At 43.7% G+C, this 18,368-nt stretch overlaps 1 protein-coding gene across 1 annotated transcript in view; it reads left to right on the top strand.

Annotated features, from left to right (window-relative positions):
- Positions 1-18,302, top strand: part of LOC103189357 (UDP-N-acetylglucosamine--peptide N-acetylglucosaminyltransferase 110 kDa subunit) — a 28,403-nt gene extending 10,101 nt beyond the window's left edge. Inside the window, exons 8-23 of the mRNA XM_007909714.2 lie at positions 673-813; positions 1,035-1,135; positions 1,664-1,817; positions 2,658-2,759; positions 3,951-4,130; positions 5,923-6,081; positions 6,820-6,909; positions 7,221-7,346; positions 8,108-8,278; positions 10,749-10,865; positions 12,339-12,506; positions 12,914-13,066; positions 13,850-14,102; positions 14,774-14,812; positions 16,032-16,155; positions 16,541-18,302. Of these exons, the coding sequence (XP_007907905.1) occupies positions 673-813; positions 1,035-1,135; positions 1,664-1,817; positions 2,658-2,759; positions 3,951-4,130; positions 5,923-6,081; positions 6,820-6,909; positions 7,221-7,346; positions 8,108-8,278; positions 10,749-10,865; positions 12,339-12,506; positions 12,914-13,066; positions 13,850-14,102; positions 14,774-14,812; positions 16,032-16,155; positions 16,541-16,724 (2,262 nt within the window). The 3' untranslated portion in view covers positions 16,725-18,302. The remainder of the gene's footprint in view (positions 1-672; positions 814-1,034; positions 1,136-1,663; positions 1,818-2,657; positions 2,760-3,950; positions 4,131-5,922; positions 6,082-6,819; positions 6,910-7,220; positions 7,347-8,107; positions 8,279-10,748; positions 10,866-12,338; positions 12,507-12,913; positions 13,067-13,849; positions 14,103-14,773; positions 14,813-16,031; positions 16,156-16,540) is intronic.
- The last annotated feature ends 66 nt before the right edge of the window (positions 18,303-18,368 follow it).

The following is an 18,368-nucleotide window of genomic DNA, read 5'->3' as shown; positions in this document are numbered from 1 at the left end:
ACATTCTGTTGCAATTTTTGTGAAAAATGTGCAAGGCTCTGGTGTATGAGCAGTCATCTGTAAGTTCAAGAGATAGAACTTTAGTTACTGATGGAGATGTGCAGGCTCTCGCTCCCTCAGCTTTTCCTTAACTCCAGCATCACACGCTTCTGTGACACCTTCATCCATTTGTTTATCACATTCAGCCTCGATAAATCCAATACTCCCTAGCTCCACCCTACAGAGCCTCTGTCCTCCGTCACCGAACTCCAGTAGCCCATCACCCCTGTCCTCATTCGGCTTGATTGGTTCCCCACGTCCCCAACAGAACAAATTCAAAACCCTCGCTCTCATTATATCCTTCCACTGCGTCGCCTGCCACCTATAGATGGACTCACCCAGCCGCTCAGCAAACACAAATGCTGAGCCGCCCCAGCATTAGTGGATGAGATTTAAGCCATTCTACCTCCATTCTGGAACTCCGACCCGTGGTCCCCTCTGACTCTTGCTCCCTCCCACCTTAAAACCTCTTTTTCTGATCCTCACCTTTTCTCTTCCCCCACCGTTTTGGGCTCCCGGTCAGGAATGTGAAGCACTTAAAGATGTCCTCTTGATGTGAAATATACTATATAAATGTAAAGTGTGATTGTGTGCAGTAGATGCTCCTGTGTAATTTTGTGCAATATGTGACAGGTTGCTGAGGCAGAGGAATGCTACAACACTGCATTGCGTCTTTGCCCCACTCACGCAGACTCCCTGAACAACTTGGCCAATATCAAAAGAGAGCAGGGGAACATTGAAGAGGCTGTCCGACTGTATCGTAAAGCTTTGGAGGTGAGAAGCCTGTGTAGACATGTCCTTAACCCTGCGAGCCAAGCTCGTAGGGCTCCAAGTGGAAAATATACCATGAAGCAAATCTGTGTGGTAACAATTATAGGAGAGCTGATTATTGCAATGTTCTCTTAATATATTTTGTTTATCAGTTAATTTGGGCACATTTGTTTCTAAATTAGGCATTTGATTTGTGAAGTGCTATGTGACTATTTGTATTGTAGGTCTTCCCTGAGTTTGCAGCTGCTCACTCAAACCTGGCCAGTGTGCTGCAGCAACAGGGCAAGCTACAGGAAGCATTGATGCACTACAAGGAGGCAATCAGGTACGTGCCAGTATACATGGCAGTGCGCACATCTCATTCACCAAGACAGCAAGCTTGATTATCCGTACTAATTGAGACCAGTACCTTTGCAGATAAGCAAATAAATTGGAAAATTGGATACTTCTGGGACCACAGTAAGTTGTGTATGTGAGCAGTGTATGTGCTTAAGCAGATTGTAGAGCTTTGTAATTTACACATCTGCTGTATTTTAAAAACATTTTCAGATATTTACCAGAAAATTATCTTTCTTTCTTCGTTTTTTTTGGTCAGTTGATCCATGTGGAAAACCATCACCATCAACCAAACCACACTAACCAGTTCCACATATACCTGCCCCTCAAATGAAAATTTCTCTCAAAGTGATGCTATTATATGTTACAATCAACAATTAAATAACTCAATAAATAAACAAGAAATAAATAATGTTCAAAACGTTGATGCAGAATTCAAGACCTGTTTTGGAATAGTTACTGTGTGATTTGGATCCTGGCTGATACTTGTTGATATTATTATCTTCTGTTATGACAGAATCAGCCCAACCTTTGCTGATGCCTACTCGAATATGGGTAATACACTGAAGGAAATGCAAGATGTACAGGGTGCCTTGCAATGTTACACACGAGCTATCCAGATTAACCCTGCATTTGCTGATGCTCACAGCAACCTGGCCTCCATTCATAAGGTAAGAGCCTGCAGTATCTAGAGAAAAGGATTGTTGGCTCTAAATTATTTTGCAACCATCTCCTGATGACTTTGCTGAATCCTGAAGCACTGACATCCAACCACTGGCCTTTCTTCATGTGCCCCATATTATGGGCATCACCAAGATAGTTGCCATTGGAGGGCATCAAAGTTATAATATGTAATAATACTTGCATTTGATATAGTGTCAGGAGGTTGTCTAAAAACGCTTCACAGGAACTACTGTGAAGCGTGGTGACTATCTTGGCAGCCAATTTGCACACAGTAATGTCCCACAAACAGCTATCAAGTGAACAAACAATTTTTATCTGGTGGATTTCTTGCCAGAAACACCAGGAGATACTCTCTTCTCTATTTTTAAATAATGACATGGGATTTTAATGTCCACTTGAACAGACAAGACCTCAGATAATGTCTTTTCCCGAAGGATGGGACCTCCAACATTGCAGCATGCCCCGAGACCAGTATTGGAATGTCAGCCTAGACTATGAGTTTATCTCTTGACCAAAGTGCTACCAACTGAGTCAAGGTAAACCGAACAGATGCACTTCTAGCAGGGGTTCGTTCCTGAGAGATGCTGGAGAGCAGCAACCCTGAATGAGTGGGATTAGCGATGTTTGATCAGTTGAATGTGTAACTCTTATCAAAGAACATGATAGAAGTTTTTTTTTCTTGGTCAGTCAGGAGCTGACAGGTAAGGAAACCCATCACTGTGTTTAAAGAGTATCCAAACCAGACGGAGAGATGTGAAGGTTTCCCTGTCTGGGTGTATATTGATGTGGTGTGAAGCATGTATATTAAAACACACTTTTTCTCACAGGATTCAGGAAACATCCCAGAAGCTATTGCTTCCTACAGGACTGCCCTAAAGCTGAAACCAGACTTTCCAGATGCCTATTGTAACTTGGCACACTGTTTGCAGGTACGGGCCCTAGCCAGTATAGTATTGGTTTTGCCTGTATAATACTTTGTTTCTGATTAATTGTATTTTTAAAAGACTTTGAGATGTTTACTTTTATATGAAAGGTGCTATGTAAATAGAAGGTGTTGGGAACAGTTAAAGGGAGAATTTAATATATTTGTGCTGTAGTATCAAGTAGGCCTAGGCACATTGCCTGCTTCCATTCCTACCTCACACCAAACTTTTGACAAAATCCTCATCCACCCCTTTGTCACTTACTAAAAGTTGTTGTAGATATTTGGTGAATAGTTCAATCGAGGGGAGCTGGAGTCGGGTTGGACTATTTATTTTAAAAAAAAATTGGCACATGCCAGACAGACAGTCTACAATGTTCTTTCCTGGTTGGGTATGTTTTCCTCTGTTCCTGGTTATTCCTGTCCATTGGAACTAAATTGCCAAGTAAAGCATCAATATCTCAGAAAATGAGTCCTAGAAGTGAGAAGATTTGAGCATCTCAGTGTTGGCATCAATTTGTGCAATAAAGTGAAGGCAGGAATCAGCATCTTAAAAAATGTATGCCAAAAGCTGCTGTAGTTGTTGATCGCAAACGTAAGCGTAGAAATGGACTCGGTTCCAATTCTTGGCTGGAGCAGTGCAACTTCATCCAGGAAAGCATTTGGCAAAATTCCAAGCACTTTGCTTCAAGAGAGAATTCCAAAGGCACGCCACACATGGGTGGGGTTTGATGCACGTTAACATTCCAGCACTTTACTTTATGAAACATTGCACTTTGAGAATTTTTTAATTTTTGAGTGAGTTGTCAACCATTGGCTTTTTCATGCTCTGTACATGAAAAACGACATTAAATTTCAAAATCTGTGTAGTTTGCTTAAAACATTGTTGTGCTATGAAGTGTCAGAATGTGGGCAATAGATTTAGCCACAGCGGTTGGACATCACTTCCTGTTCACTTCCTCTGTGCTTGCACTTGGTGAAGGAAGTGATGTCGGTGGCGGGTCTTGTACATGGCGTGTAGGCTCAGTGTACAGGAAGTGATGTCGGTGGCTCCGAGTGCATATTGATGACTTGGTAGCGGTACCAGCAGCTCATTAACCCTCCAAATTACATTGTTTAATTTAACGTTAGGCAGGATCTCAAAATACAATAAGTTGCGAGTACATCATCTATAACAGTAACCGTGTTCTGCTCGTAGATTGTTTGTGACTGGACCGACTATGATGAGCGAATGAAGAAACTGGTCAGTATTGTGTCCGACCAACTAGAGAAAAACCGACTTCCCTCAGTGCATCCACACCACAGCATGTTGTACCCACTGTCTCATGCCTTCCGCAAAGCCATTGCTGAGCGCCATGGCAACCTCTGCCTTGATAAGGTAAAGTTCTCTGCCAGTATCTTACTAGCTCGTGGAGGTGTTTGAACGTGAAGATGAGGAACTTGAATTCAATCTCCTGGAGAATAAGTGTGCCAGTGTAGCCAAGCAAGGATGGGTTGGTCATCTCATGGAGTCTGGTATGAGAGAGGACATGAGTTGCAGAGTTCTGAACCTTCTCCAGTTTGTATAGGGAGGTGCTAGGGAATCCTTTGAACAAGGCGTTGGAATAATCTAGCCTGGAGGTAATGAAGGCATCATGAGAGTGTCAGTACCTGGGAGGGGGTAGTGCAGTGGAGGTGGGCGATGTTGCAGAGGTAGGGAAAGCTGAGTTAGTGAGAGCCTGGATTTGGAGCTGGAAGGACAGGTGGGGTTCTGCAGCGGCTCCGTGTGGTGGAATGAACATCTGTGCAGGTCAGTGTGGTCACTGCCTGGGGTGAGGGAGTTCAATGTCGTCAGTGCCTGGGGTGAGAGGGGTCAATGTGGTCAGTGTCTGAAGTGAGGGGTTAATATGGTCAGTGCCTGAGGGGTGCGGGGTCAGTGGTCAGTGCCTGAGGTGAGAGGGCTGAGTGTAGCCAAGCAGGAGAGTCTTGCTCCTCCTGACTTGAAAGGCGCTATACAAATGTAGTATTGTTGTTGTTGGGACATCCTCCTAACTACAAATGTAATTTGTTATTGATATTCAATCTGTCAGAAGTGCATTGGTTTTGGAATTAATAATAATAATAATTCTTGCATCTGATATAACGGCTTATCACGTCTTCAAGACTTCTTAAATCGCTTCACAGAATAATAATAATAATAATCCTTGCATTTGATATAGCGCTTTTCACGTCGGGAGGACGTCCCAAAGCGCTTCACAGAACACACTGTAAAGTGAATTGACTGTATATTTGTGGGTGAACGCGGCAGCCAATTGTGCACAGCAGCGTCCCACAAACAGTCATGAATTGAGTGACCAATTTTTAAAAAAAATCTGTTTTAACTGATTGTTATTCCTGGAAAGCGATCTGTGAATCGACTAACAACCGGGTTCTTACTTACTGTTAGGTAAACACAGATGTGTGGAGTAAGGAAACTTGCTCAATATTTCACCCTGTTGAATTGAGGGAAAGGGCAGAGAGGAACAGTTGGGTGTCATCTGCATATATAACATGTAGGAGCAGGAGTAGGCCATTCGGCCCTTCGAGCCTCTGCCCCACCATTCAATCATGGCTGATCTTCTAATCTAACTCCAGCTAATAACCTAACCCTGCCTTATCCCCATATCCCTTAATCTCTTTTGCAATACGAAATCTATCTATCTCAGTCTTGAATATGTTCAAGGAGTGGACCTCATTCCAGCGGATGATGTCGCCAAGAAACTGTATATAGATGGTGAAACGGAGAGGACCAAGGCTAGAGCCTCAGGAACGCCGCATGTGATTGTGGGGGTGGGAAGAGAATCTGTTGGAAGGGACTAAGTTTAAAACATTGGAATGGAAGATAACCTTTTACATTATTTTACATTCTTAATTTAAATCATTCCTCTACCATAAAGAATAATAATTAAATAGTATAACAACTTGCATTTATATAGCGCCCTTCAGTTAGAAAAACGTATTGGAGCGCTTTAAGCCTAGTCTACTCAGCCTTTGGTAGCAATGCCACATAAATGTGTGTAACATGACATTAGAAATGAACAGAGTTTAATTTCTAGCCATATAAACGTGAGGTGAATGTAACCACAAGATGAGTATGAAAATGTGAAGAAGCTGGAACAGTCATATCTATATTTACTCTATATTTGTTGCAGATTAATGTTCTTCACAAGCCACCATACGAACACCCAAAAGACCTGAAAAGTAGTAATGGGCGTCTAAGAGTTGGTTACGTGAGCTCAGATTTTGGTAACCATCCGACTTCTCACCTAATGCAGTCAATCCCTGGGATGCACAACTCTGAGAAATTTGAGGTAACTGAGAACTAAAGTTGTCATCAAACATAGTTTTAATGATGGTTTAAGCTCTTGGTGATGCAGTTTCTCTCTGCCAGCCGCACTGTTACATTGCACAGTTGATTGTCCCCATTGGGAGCCAGAACACTCACAACATAAACTTACCTTCCCAGAATGCTTGTTCTACTTCCTGCTCGTATGTCATTGGTGATTCTCTAATTATCCATTTACTGTTAAAGGGATATCTAACCAAAAAAACCCAAATATTTGCCTTTTATTTATCAGAATTTATTTTTGAGGTTACAGATGTTGCATAAATTGGTGAATCCATTAGGTCAGTCTGAAAACAATTGTCATGATTGTTTTACACTTTGAATATCTCCAACAATTCTGTTAGTTTGAGTATCGCAACATCAGCTTGGGGCTGTTTAGCGTAGAATTCAGGGCTCGGAGCCAGATGCCCCTCTGACTTCCTGAGCCTGCGCATCTCCTCATAGGTGCTTCAGTGATTGGCAGGTTGGGTATAATTGCATTCACGGTTGTTAGGATCAATGTGATCAGGTAATTGGAAACCGTGACTTTATACCCACAAACACCATGATGTAGCTACCTCAGATGGAAACCTGGAAAGCAGGGAATTTTACAGCCGAACATTGACATTAGCTGGTGAATGAGGTGTGTGGTGTTGTGCAATGAGTATAAACCATTTGTTCTAATGCCTGCTGTGTTTTTTTTTCTGTGCCATTGATTTGGCAGGTTTTCTGCTACGCCCTGAGCGCTGACGATGGCACAAACTTTCGCGTAAAGGTGGTTGCTGAAGCGAATCATTTTGTGGACCTGTCCCAGGTAATGTCCCGTGGATTATGTTCTTTGAGCAGTTAATCTTATACAATTTTCAGACAGGAATACTCTTGCTAATTAATCACATATTTACAAGGCTACCCGATCAATACTGTTATAGTAGAAGACAGCATACAATGGGTCAATCAGGTCTCATTAACAGTTGACACATGGCTTTCTGCAGCCCTACAAAGCCAATATATCTGAACACCATGCTCCTGGGACTCTGCAACTGAAGAATCACTTCCTTATTTTTGTTGAGCATTGGTTTGTGGGAGATACCTGTAGCACATGCCTCATGTTTGGTTTCTGCACAGATCCCATGCAATGGCAAGGCAGCAGATCGCATTCACCAGGATGGAATCCACATTCTTGTCAACATGAATGGATATACAAAGGGAGCGCGGAATGAACTCTTTGCTCTGCGTCCAGCTCCTATTCAGGTCTGTAGCGACCTGTATTCCTGCTATGTGGCCGTAAGCACGGTCCAGGGGGAAGGTTTTCAGGCGGGGCTTGAAAAAGGGGAGAGGGGGCAAGGCGGAGAGATTGAGGGAGAATGTTCCAGAGTTTTGGGGCGTAGTGGCTGAAAGCCCGTCCTCCAATGGTGGGGTGGAGGGTGCGAGGGATGAGCAGGAGCCAGTGTCAATGGAGCGGAGGTGCCAGGTGGGGGGTGAGGAGGTCAGAGAGGTAGGGAGGTGTCAGAGAGTGAATGGATTTGAACACGAGAGTGAGGATCTTGGAAGTTGATCCGTTCGGTGATAGGGAGCCAGTGGAGCCTGGTCAGAACTGGTGAGATGTGGGTCCAGGTCAGTATGCTGGCAGCGGAATTCAAGTACTTGCTTTCACATGTCCATAGTCTGCCGCTTCCCCCACCATCTCTCTAACCTCGTGTAACTACTGCCGTGGCCACTCTTTGTGCTTAGTCAGTAGGGGACTGCTTCATGTCCCATGTCCGATCTGAAGTACAAATGGTGGATGTGCTTCTGATCCTAACTCAGCAATTGAGATAAGCCATTTGAGGTCTTGACATTGGTCGTGCTGTACGGAAGGAAATGCAAGGAGATAGTATGGGGCATCACACGATATTGCTCACTAGCTGGGATTGACTTGCTACACAAATGTAATCTTGTTGTATTAAGGCTGCGGCTTAATACATGAGAACGTTGTGACTGATTGTGGATATTAAAGTTGTTTGGTTCTACAGGCTATGTGGCTTGGTTATCCTGGAACAAGTGGGGCTCCATTCATGGATTACATTATTACTGACAAGGAAACGTCGCCACTTGATCTGGCAGAGCAGTATTCTGAAAAACTGGCGTACATGCCAAACACCTTCTTCATTGGAGACCATGCCAACATGTTCCCACATCTAAAGGTATTTAGTTCTTGTATTTTATGCAGCACTTTTCACGGAGGGAAGACATCTCAAAGTGCTTCACAGGATTTACTAAAATATATAGTATTTAAGTAACTACTGTCCCATCTCCAACCTCCCCTTCCTCTCCAAGGTCCTGGAACGAGTTGTTGCTTCTCAGCTTCGCTCCTTCCTCTCCCGCCACTCTCTTCTTGAACCCCTCCAATCGGGCTTCCGTGCCGCCCACAGCACAAAAACCGCCCTGGTCAAAGTGACAAATGACATTCTGTCCCATCTGTGACCAGGGCTCCCTCTGCCTCCTCGTCCTCCTTGACCTTTCTGCTGCTTTCGACACCATTGACCACTCTCCTGGTGGAGTCCTGTAGCTCAGTGGTTAGAGCACTCACCTTGCTGGTTCAACTCCAGGCAGGGCGAAACCTTGGGCAAGTTTCCTTACTCCACACGCCTAATAATCCCTCCAAAAAAAAAACCAATAATAAATTGGTCATTTTCAATCCACAACTGTTTGTGAGACACTCGCTGCTATGCGCAATTGGCTGCCGCGTTTCGCCCACAAATATACGGTCAATTCACTTTACAGCATATTCTGCGAAGCGCTTTGAAACATCCAGAAGATGTGAAAAGCGCTGTATCAAATGCAAGGATTATTATTATTATTATCCTCATCCACCGTCTCGCTTCAACCTCCACGGCACTGTCCTTGATTGGTTCAGATCATACCTCTCACACCCCCTGCACTTCATCTCCTCAAACGGCTTCTCCTCCAGCCCCCGGACTGTCGTGCGGCGTTCCTCAGGGTTCTGTCCTTGGTCCCCTCCTCTTCAACATCTATATGTTCCCTCTTGGTGATATCATCCGCAGACATGGGGTCAACTTCCACATGTATGCGGATGACACCCAGCTCTACCTCTCTGCCTCCCCCCTCGACTCCAGGACCCACTGCTGTCCTGACAGATTGCCTGTCAGACATCAAATCCTGGATGAAAGCGAACTTTCTTCAGTTGAATGTCAACAAGACTGAGGCTCCTGATTGGCTCCCGTCAGCGCCTCCACACCTCAGGCGCCGACAGCATCACCATCCGTGGATGCACACTCCACCTCACTGAGCCAGTCCAGAACCTTGGGGTCTTGTTTGACCCTCAACTATCCTTTCTACCCCAAATCTGCTCCATGATCCGCTCTGCCTTTCCTCACCTCCGCAACGTCGCCCGGCTCCGATGCTCACACCACAGGCTGCCAAAACCCTCATACATGCCTTCATTACATCAAGGCTCGACTATGCAAATTCCTTGCTTGTCGGTCTCCCCAACTCCTCCCTCCACAGGCTACAGATCATCTAGAACTCTGTAGCCCGTGTCCTCTCCTGTACAAGGCTCCGTGACCCTGTCACCCCCATCCTCACCTGACTCTACTGGCTTCCCATCACACAGAGGATACAGTTCAGGATCCTGGTCCTCACCTTCAAAGCCCTCCATGGTCTTGCTCCCCCCTACCTCTCCGACCTCCTAACCCCCTACCACCCTATTTGCTCCCTTCGCTCAGCGGGCTCTGGCCTGCTTCACGTCCCCCGCCTTGCTTGCCCCACTATCGGCAGGCAGGCCTTCCCTCTGGAACTCCACCCCCCAGTCCCTCCTTCTCACCCCCTCCCTCACCCCTTCAAGACCCACCTCAAGACCCTCCTCTTTGACCGTGCTTTTGATCTCCCTGCTTCCCCCCCCTGCCCTCCCCCCTCTCAGACCCCGACCCCAGCTTGGGTCCGTAAATGTCCAGTGACTCGGGACGTCCTCCCGACGTGAAAGGCGCTATACAAATATAATTTTGTTGTTGTATATGCAAACACGGACACATATTTGCACATAATTCACTTTGTACACACAATGAAGGTTTACCCACTGGTTGAGTGGGTAAATGACCTACTGCATCTTCCTCTTGTGCTGCCGTTAAACTAGGTTGTAGAGGTAAGTGTACAAGTGCCAAATCGACCCATAGATTTTCTTTCCTTTCTTCCTCTTGCCCCCCCCCCCCCATCAGTAAGGTAGCTGAGAACAAGAATGTGTAAGAAGATGTATGTGCAATTGTGTTTTAATGCACTGTGCAGTTAGGTATACTCTTGAAGGTTCTTTGTTCATTTTTTAATCATGTAAAGATAGATTTTCAATAATCTTAAGAAATTAAAAATGGTTCTGGAAGAGCATCTGAACACTGTGTATGTTATTGGATTTCCGCCTGTGCTTGTGGCCCAACTGAATCGGAAGCCAGTCTCGAGATTTTTGGTGGGAGGGGTCCTGGGTGAAACTTTTCATACTCTGCAATGTGTATATGGTTAGTATATTTTTTCACTCATTCGTTGAGTAGTGTTGTGTTGAAACCATTTTCATAAAGAGTGTGATTCTGATTTTTTTAAAAAAAACTCTGCCTTTTAAACTCTTGTTATGTGTAAACTAATGGTAGTGTTTTTACCCCCATTTAGAAAAAAGCAGTGATTGACTTCAAGTCAAATGGACATATTTATGACAACAGGATTGTTCTGAATGGCATCGACCTGAAGGCGTTCCTGGACAGTTTGCCTGATGTCAAAGTGGTGAAGGTAAATAAATTGGTTCCCCAAGTATGTGACATGCAGAAGTCATTGGACCCACCAGTTATGTTCAGGTGTCTCCAAATCAGTGGTTTGGGGTTTCACATAATCGTGGAAAATTCTGTTTACCTGGAATGGAGTCCACATTATGGAGCTGCCTAGTTCAGGAACTAGATTGCCACAGAGGATTGAGTCAGTTCTGATTGAGACCAGTTGTACTGGGCAAACTTAGAGTCTAAGCTATTAAGAACCACTTGAAATGATGGGAGTTGATTAAAGACAATCAGCATGGATTTCCTAAAGGCAAGAGCCTTGCTTGACAAATCCAAAATAACCAAGAAAGTGCATGAAGGTAACAACAACTTGCATTTATACAGCGCCCTCCCGCCGGGAGGCATCCCAGAGCTTAACAATGGCGGAGCCTGAGGCCGAGCCAGGGGAAAGGGGAATGTGACCATAGGCACAGTCGAAGAGGAAAGTCTTCGGGCGCAACCTGAAAATGGGGAAAGGGGGGCAAGGTGAAGGGATTGGGGGAGGGAGTTCCATAGCTTTGGGGGGTAGTGGCTGAAGGCACAGCCGCCGATGGTGGAGCGGAGGATTCGCGGAACAGGAGGCGGCCGGAGCCAGTAAAGCGGAGGCAGCGGATAGTGCTATGGGGAGTGAAGAGATTGGAGATAGGTGGGTGCCAAGGTGTGGGGGGATTTAAACACTAGAGTGAGGATCTTGAAGTTGATCTGCTCTGACAGGGAGCCAGTGTAGCTTGGCAGGGACTGGGGTAATCGGGGTGCAGAGTTTAATGCGGGTGAGGTAATGCTTTGGATGTGGTTCATATGAATTTTCAGAAGTTTTAGATAAGATCCTGTAGAGGAGACCTGTTTTTTTTAAAAAAAATGGGATGAATGGAAAGTTAGCAGTGTGGGTAGAAAGTTGATGGAAGAAAAGAAAAACTGGGCTGGGAGAAGAGGTTGTTATTTGGAATGGAGAAATATATAAATAATGGTGTCTCCCAAGGGCTCTATGTTAAGACCACTTTTCTCTATTTATATAAGTGATTTGGATTCTGGGATAAGGGGCACAATTTCCACATTTGCAGGTGACACAAAGAGGAGTGCAGCTAACATGCAGCTTCAGATGAAACCAGTGAACTTGGCATTGGATGGGGATTCAAACCAGCAAGTTCTCAGTCTATAAGCTGCAGTTCTATCTGCTGCACCATTGGTTGTAAATTAATAACAAAACAGTTACACCATACACAATCTTTCTCACACACCCCATTCTGACCTGGAGTATCAGCTTAGACTTTGAGCTCAAAATTCTGACACAGTGTTTGAACCCACTGCCTTGTGACCTAGAGCTGATAGTGCTGTTGACTGAGCCAAGCTGACGCTACTTTGCTTGCTATAAGCAACTTATTACTAAATACTATAGGGTTTCTGTGCATAATAGTCAATTGTTCTCACCAGTTCTTTGTTGCATTTACAGCTGAAGTGCCCAGATGGTGGAGACAACTCGGATACAAACTCTACCCTGTCAATGCCCGTGGTTCCCATGAACACTGCAGCTGAAGCCATTATCAACATGATTAACCAGGGACAGATTCAGGTCACAATTAATGGCTTCACAGTTAGTAATGGGCTGGCAACCACACAGGTAAATGGAGAAAATGAGGGTCTGAGAATTGGTGCAAGATTGGGATGTGTAATGGAGTTGTGTGGATAGAGAGAAAGAAGAGCCTTGATCGATGAGGGAGAGGGGAGAAGTGGCAATCATGAATAAGGAAATTAAACAAGGAGCGATTTTCAATCTGTTGGGAGAGGTTATAACGACACAATTGAAAGAAGCAAGTTCTTGTTCTGTGCTAATGTTTGGAAAAGTTGACAGATATGATTATGACAGGTTGAGAAATGACCTTGCAATGGCTGAAGGGAGGAGAGGAACGCACCTAACCCAAGCAGCTTAACCAAGAGAGGGTCCTTGATTGGGTGGGGTGGCGGGGGGGTGTTAACCCACCCAGAGTAATGCTGTCTCATGTCTGATTTCTTCCGATCTTTGACCAGATTAATAACAAAGCAGCGACTGGAGAGGAAGTTCCACGAACAATCATTGTAACAACACGGTCACAGTATGGACTTCCGGAAGATGCTATTGTCTACTGCAACTTTAACCAGCTGTATAAGATTGATCCACCCACTCTGCAGATGTGGACCAGTGTAAGTTTTGTCTTTGGCAAAGATTAAAAGGAATATTCTGCAGTTGAATTGGAATTAATTCCATTCTGATTCTAAGTGCTCACTGTCAAATTGTTGACTTGTGGAACATCGTCATGACTATCCCCAAGTATCTCCATCTGCCAAAGGTTTTGAGATTGCCTTTAGTTACAGACTCACAGTAGTGGGTGGACCTTGTTTTAATCCTGGTCGGGATAATCATATCTCACTCTTCCATAGAGTGTCATGTCACAGAGGTTTTTAAGATAAGGGCATGACTAGGTATATTGTGAGCAACCTTTTCCGTGATGATGAGAGTCACAGTCAGAGGGTTGTGAGCAAAAGAAGTACGGGAGAGGTTGGAATTCCATCCCTCATTAGCGTGCGGGTTACCATGGATGGCTGCATCAATACAATCATTAAAAGGAGAACTAGATAAGGATTTGAACAGTAAAAATATTAAGCGATCTGGGATTATTAATGAGTGGTAATAGACCTGATGTTCTGAATCGCCTTGTGTACTGATCATTTCTTTGTTTATATGCAGCATGTGAAATCAGTTAGCCACAATATTACCATATGTTCGGAGCTCACTACTGTATTGCTGTAAACTTGCAGGTCACTGTATTGTTTGCTTGTGGCTCACTCTGGTTCAGGCTTGCCAGTAAACTACTGCTACAGGCTCTGGGGTGTTATTCACAAGATGTTACACTGGCACATGTTTGTGGGCACCGCGGTGACTGGGTAGGATTTGCTCTTGTTAAACAGTGTGCTCTTGTTCTGCAGATACTGAAGCGGGTTCCAAACAGTGTGTTGTGGCTCCTTCGATTCCCTGCAGTTGGAGAACCCAACATTCAACAATACGCTCAGAGCATGGGCCTGCCTCCCAATCGCATAATCTTCTCACCTGTTGCCCCAAAAGAGGAGCATGTGAGGCGGGGACAGCTGGCAGATGTATGTCTGGACACTCCTCTCTGTAACGGACACACCACTGGAATGGATGTCCTTTGGGCAGGAACACCAATGGTTACTATGCCAGGTAAGGTAGCTAATAGTGGTTCTATTCGCTGGGTGTAACTTTTTTTTGGGTTAGCTCAGTGTCTGACACATGCAGAAACCCATCACCTGTTCAAGAGGAGCCAAACTAGATTGTATAACTAAGTTGGTGACTGGTACCAGGAACTCTCTTGAGTTTCCTGGATGGGCAACTCAGCTCAGCATGAAATGTGTGAGCGCATTGCCACCATTCTCCTGCTCACAGCATACAAACCCATAAATCATTCTAGTTTTAATAAAGTAATAAATCAGTTACAAAATACAAATTGCTAGTGTTTCTGCGGGCCCACGTGTAGCCAACGCTGTGCTGAGCAGTCACTGACGATCTGCCCACTGAACAGGGTGTCACTTCATTGACGGGGCTAAAAAAGAGTGGCCACTGGTTGCGTTAGACAGGTGGTTGCTGAATAGAGACGGTTTATTATGGAAAATTGGTCACGACTGTTCCAGGGTGATGGGGGACAGCGGGTGGTTGCTGAATAGAAGTGGTGGCTTTAACAGGTTTGACTGTAAGCTACTGTATCTCCCACGAGGAAGCAGATTTGAAATGCTTTGAGCACGTAGTGATGATTACCCTCCTTATATACATATCATGTGACTGGTAACTTGTATATGTTTCACATGACCTGTAACTTGCATTTGCTTCTGCTGCAGTGACCTTTCCACAGCGTGAGGAGAACCACAACTGTTCGAGTAAGTGATCTGCCTTTTGTCTTGAATATATACTGTTTGCCTCCACTGCAGCACATGAATAGTTGTCTCTTTTGTGACAGTGTGCAGTCGGTCTGTAATGTGTCTGTTGAGAAAGGACTGTTAATCCTGACCAATAGTAGCACATAATAATTGTGGGTTCAAGTCCCACATCAGGGACTTTGTGCACATAGTCCAGGCTGACACTCCAATGCAGTGTTGGGGAAACTGTTGCTGGAGGTGTCAGCCCAGCCCAATTGGTAGCATCTCATCTCTTGAGCTGAACCAACGTGGGTTCAAACGCAACTCACATGCTTGGCTTACACTCCAATGCAGTGCTGCATTGTCGGATGAGGTGTTAATCCAAGGCTCCATCTGCTTGTTCAGTGGAAGTTAAAGATCCCATGACATAATTCGAAAAAGAGAAGGGAGTTTCTCCCGGTATCCTGGCCAATAATCCCCGAAATAAAATTAGCCACTCGCTTCATTGGCTGTTGTGCACAAATTGTCTACCACATTTGACTACAAATACAGTCGCTTCATTCAAAAGTATAATCCCGTGGGTAGCTTTGAAATGTTTCAATGATGCAATAAAGGTGTTCTATCAAGTACAACATTTTTGTATTATCTGTTCAGGTGAGACGTTAAATCGAGGCCCCATCTGCCTTGTTGGTGAATGTTAAAGAAGGAATGACATTATTCAAAAAGAATATTGTCTTTGCTTCTCTAACATTCACTGGAAATAAGAGAATGACGTTTCTCTAGTTAATCCTTCAGTTAAATTGGTCATTGCTGTGTGCAAACTGGCGTCTGTTTTGGCCTACAGATACACTGTAGTGTATTTATGTAGTTCACTTAACCAAATGCAAGAATTAATTAATATGAAATCCTGTGAGATAAAGTGCAATATCAAATGCAAGTATTATTACAACAACTTGTATTTATACACCTAGGATAACATCTTGGACTGTTTATTACTTTTTATGGTATTCTAGGAAATCTAGTATCAAGACTGATTGATGTGAGTGTTTGTCACAGTGGATCTGTACTCTGTGTGGTTGTATCTTGCGTACATGAAGACTGATGTTCACTGCAATATTTCCTGTATACAGAATGCTGTGTCTGGAATTCTGTGCTGCACTTCGGGTTTTGTGTATGGTACAATAAATGTATGCATTGCTTTGTGGTGCCATGTACTAAATGGATTTATTTACATCTACAGGAGAGACACTGGCGTCCCGTGTTGCTGCTTCACAGCTCACATGTTTAGGCTGTTCTGAACTGATAGCAAAGAACAGACAAGACTATGAGGACATTGCTGTAATGTTGGGAACAGACATGGAATAGTATGTCATTACTTCATCCTGTTTACTACTTTTACCTTGTATTGTTGGTCTCTGAATTGAAAGCTGTTGAAGTGATGATTTACTTTACTCATTCTTTGATCCCAGAACATCTTAGGTTAATTTTCTCAGATTTGGATTGTCACAATTGCTCTATGCTTGGAACTCTAAATTGAACAAATGAAATTATGTGGTAACATTAGGGTTGACAATAAGTTTATCTGATTCATTCTTGCTTTGAAGAAAACTACAATAGTTCATTCCATTTGATAAAACTTATGAAGTTATGAATGCTGGGTGTCAGAGGGGTTTGTGGGGAGGTAGGGAAGGCTCAATTTTTGCATTTTAAACTGCGGGCTTCTGATGTAATTCCTTATCCTTTGCACAGCCTCAAGAAGATCCGAGGGAAAGTGTGGAAGCAGAGAGTGAGCAGCCCACTATTCAATACTAAACAGTACACTATGGATCTGGAACGCCTCTACCTGCAGATGTGGGAGCATTACTCTGCAGGCAACAAACCAGAGCATCTCATCAAGCCACTGAAATCTATGGAGACATCTGAAACTGCCTAAGACCCCAGTGTGGCCTTTGAACCGAGAATACTGAGTTACAGGCTGTCCTATACCTGCCACGCATCAGTTATTTGGGTTTTTTTTTAAAAAGAAAAGCCATAAACTCCGGAAATAAATAATTTCGTACCAGACCAGTCTTCAAAGAATAGGAACCTTATCGTGAAAATCTGGTTGATGTTGAAGTTAAATGAGGCTGAAATTGGTGCCCAGAACACATTGGTGTAGAAATGAATTGATTAAATTGCGATGGTTTGTGCAGGATCAATATGAAACATTTGTAATATCGTTATTGATCTAGAATTCATACTAGTCAATCATTAAATCTCCATCTTATTGCTACACAAATGTTAAGGGCTTTCTGCTGAATTTCTGAAGACCTAGCAAGTTGATTAAGACCTCTCTTTAAGGCTTTGTTTTGTCTCCCTGTCAAATTATTTTTATAAACTATAGGGGTTCTTTCCTAGGAGTCTTCTGAGTAACTGCACTTCATCTGAAAATGAATTCTACCAAACATTTAGAATTTTGTTGATTACTCCATGAGCAAAGCAGAAATCCAGAGTTGTCCCATTTGAATGATACAATGGGACATGAATACTTGTGCCTGTCATTTTCACATGCACCTGTAGTTGCACAAACAACAATGCAACATGTCTAATTGAGCTCTAGAATTAGCTTCTGGGGATTGATCACTGCAGAACTAGTCTGGAGGTTGGTTTTCTTCCTTCTTGGCCGACTGACTACTCAGGATTGTTTATTGTGGAGGGGTAGTCAGAAATCCTATTGCCCCCAGTTAAGTATCTACTCAGTTGGAAATACTGTGTACAGTTAGCAACTTTGTGCAGTTTATAACCATCAAGTGGTCACTTTTCCACTACACTTGCCAGTAGAAGTTTTTGTTTTGTGCTCTCCCCAGCCCCCCCCCATAATTCAAACCATCTATTTGCTTGAGTGCAGAGTTCTAAATTTCTATTCTCAGGTTTCAAGAATCACTTAAACTTGGCCTAATGTCTGGTCTGCTGTGTCAGTGGAGCCAGTGTAGTTGTAAATAGATTGTTGCTTCCCTGCCCTGAACAAACTCCTCTGGACCGGTATTCTGCTGATGTTTGTTTTCCACATCTGTTTCTTTAATTAATGCTATTTCATTGCTAATAAAATTCCATGTGTACCCGGGAAAGGAATAGTTTCTGGATCATGGTATCGATTGGATTAATAATTATTTTTTTTATTTAAAGAAATTGCAGTTTGTGTAAAAAAAAAGCAATGAGGGGACGATGTGAACTCGAGGTGACTCAGATGAGTTGGTGGTAGTGAAGACTGAAGCTGTTCTGAAAAATGTCATTTAGTCGGTATGATTGGTGACCCATCAGTAGCCCTTTCTGCTTTAGATTTATTTTGGTTCAAAATTTGTTTCATTCCTGTTTAGCTTGTGATGGCAATTCTAACGACAAGTTCAGCAGTGCAAATGCTTTTGCATTGTGTGGATTCAGACCATTTTAAATATGAAGCTGCAAAATAGATGTGAATGAGAATTTGTAACTTTCTGTCTCCTCAAAACCACTATTAAAAGCAGAAAAACTCCTGGTGTTTCTTGTGAAATTTCATCAGAGCCTGAAACGGTCATAGACTTTAACTCACCTATGTAGC

Source organism: Callorhinchus milii, unplaced genomic scaffold (assembly GCF_018977255.1).
Source record: "Callorhinchus milii isolate IMCB2004 unplaced genomic scaffold, IMCB_Cmil_1.0 Scaffold15, whole genome shotgun sequence".
NCBI lineage: Eukaryota > Metazoa > Chordata > Chondrichthyes > Chimaeriformes > Callorhinchidae > Callorhinchus > Callorhinchus milii.
The sequence above is the reverse complement of the archived record's forward strand: the minus strand, read 5'-3'. Positions and strand labels throughout refer to the sequence as shown.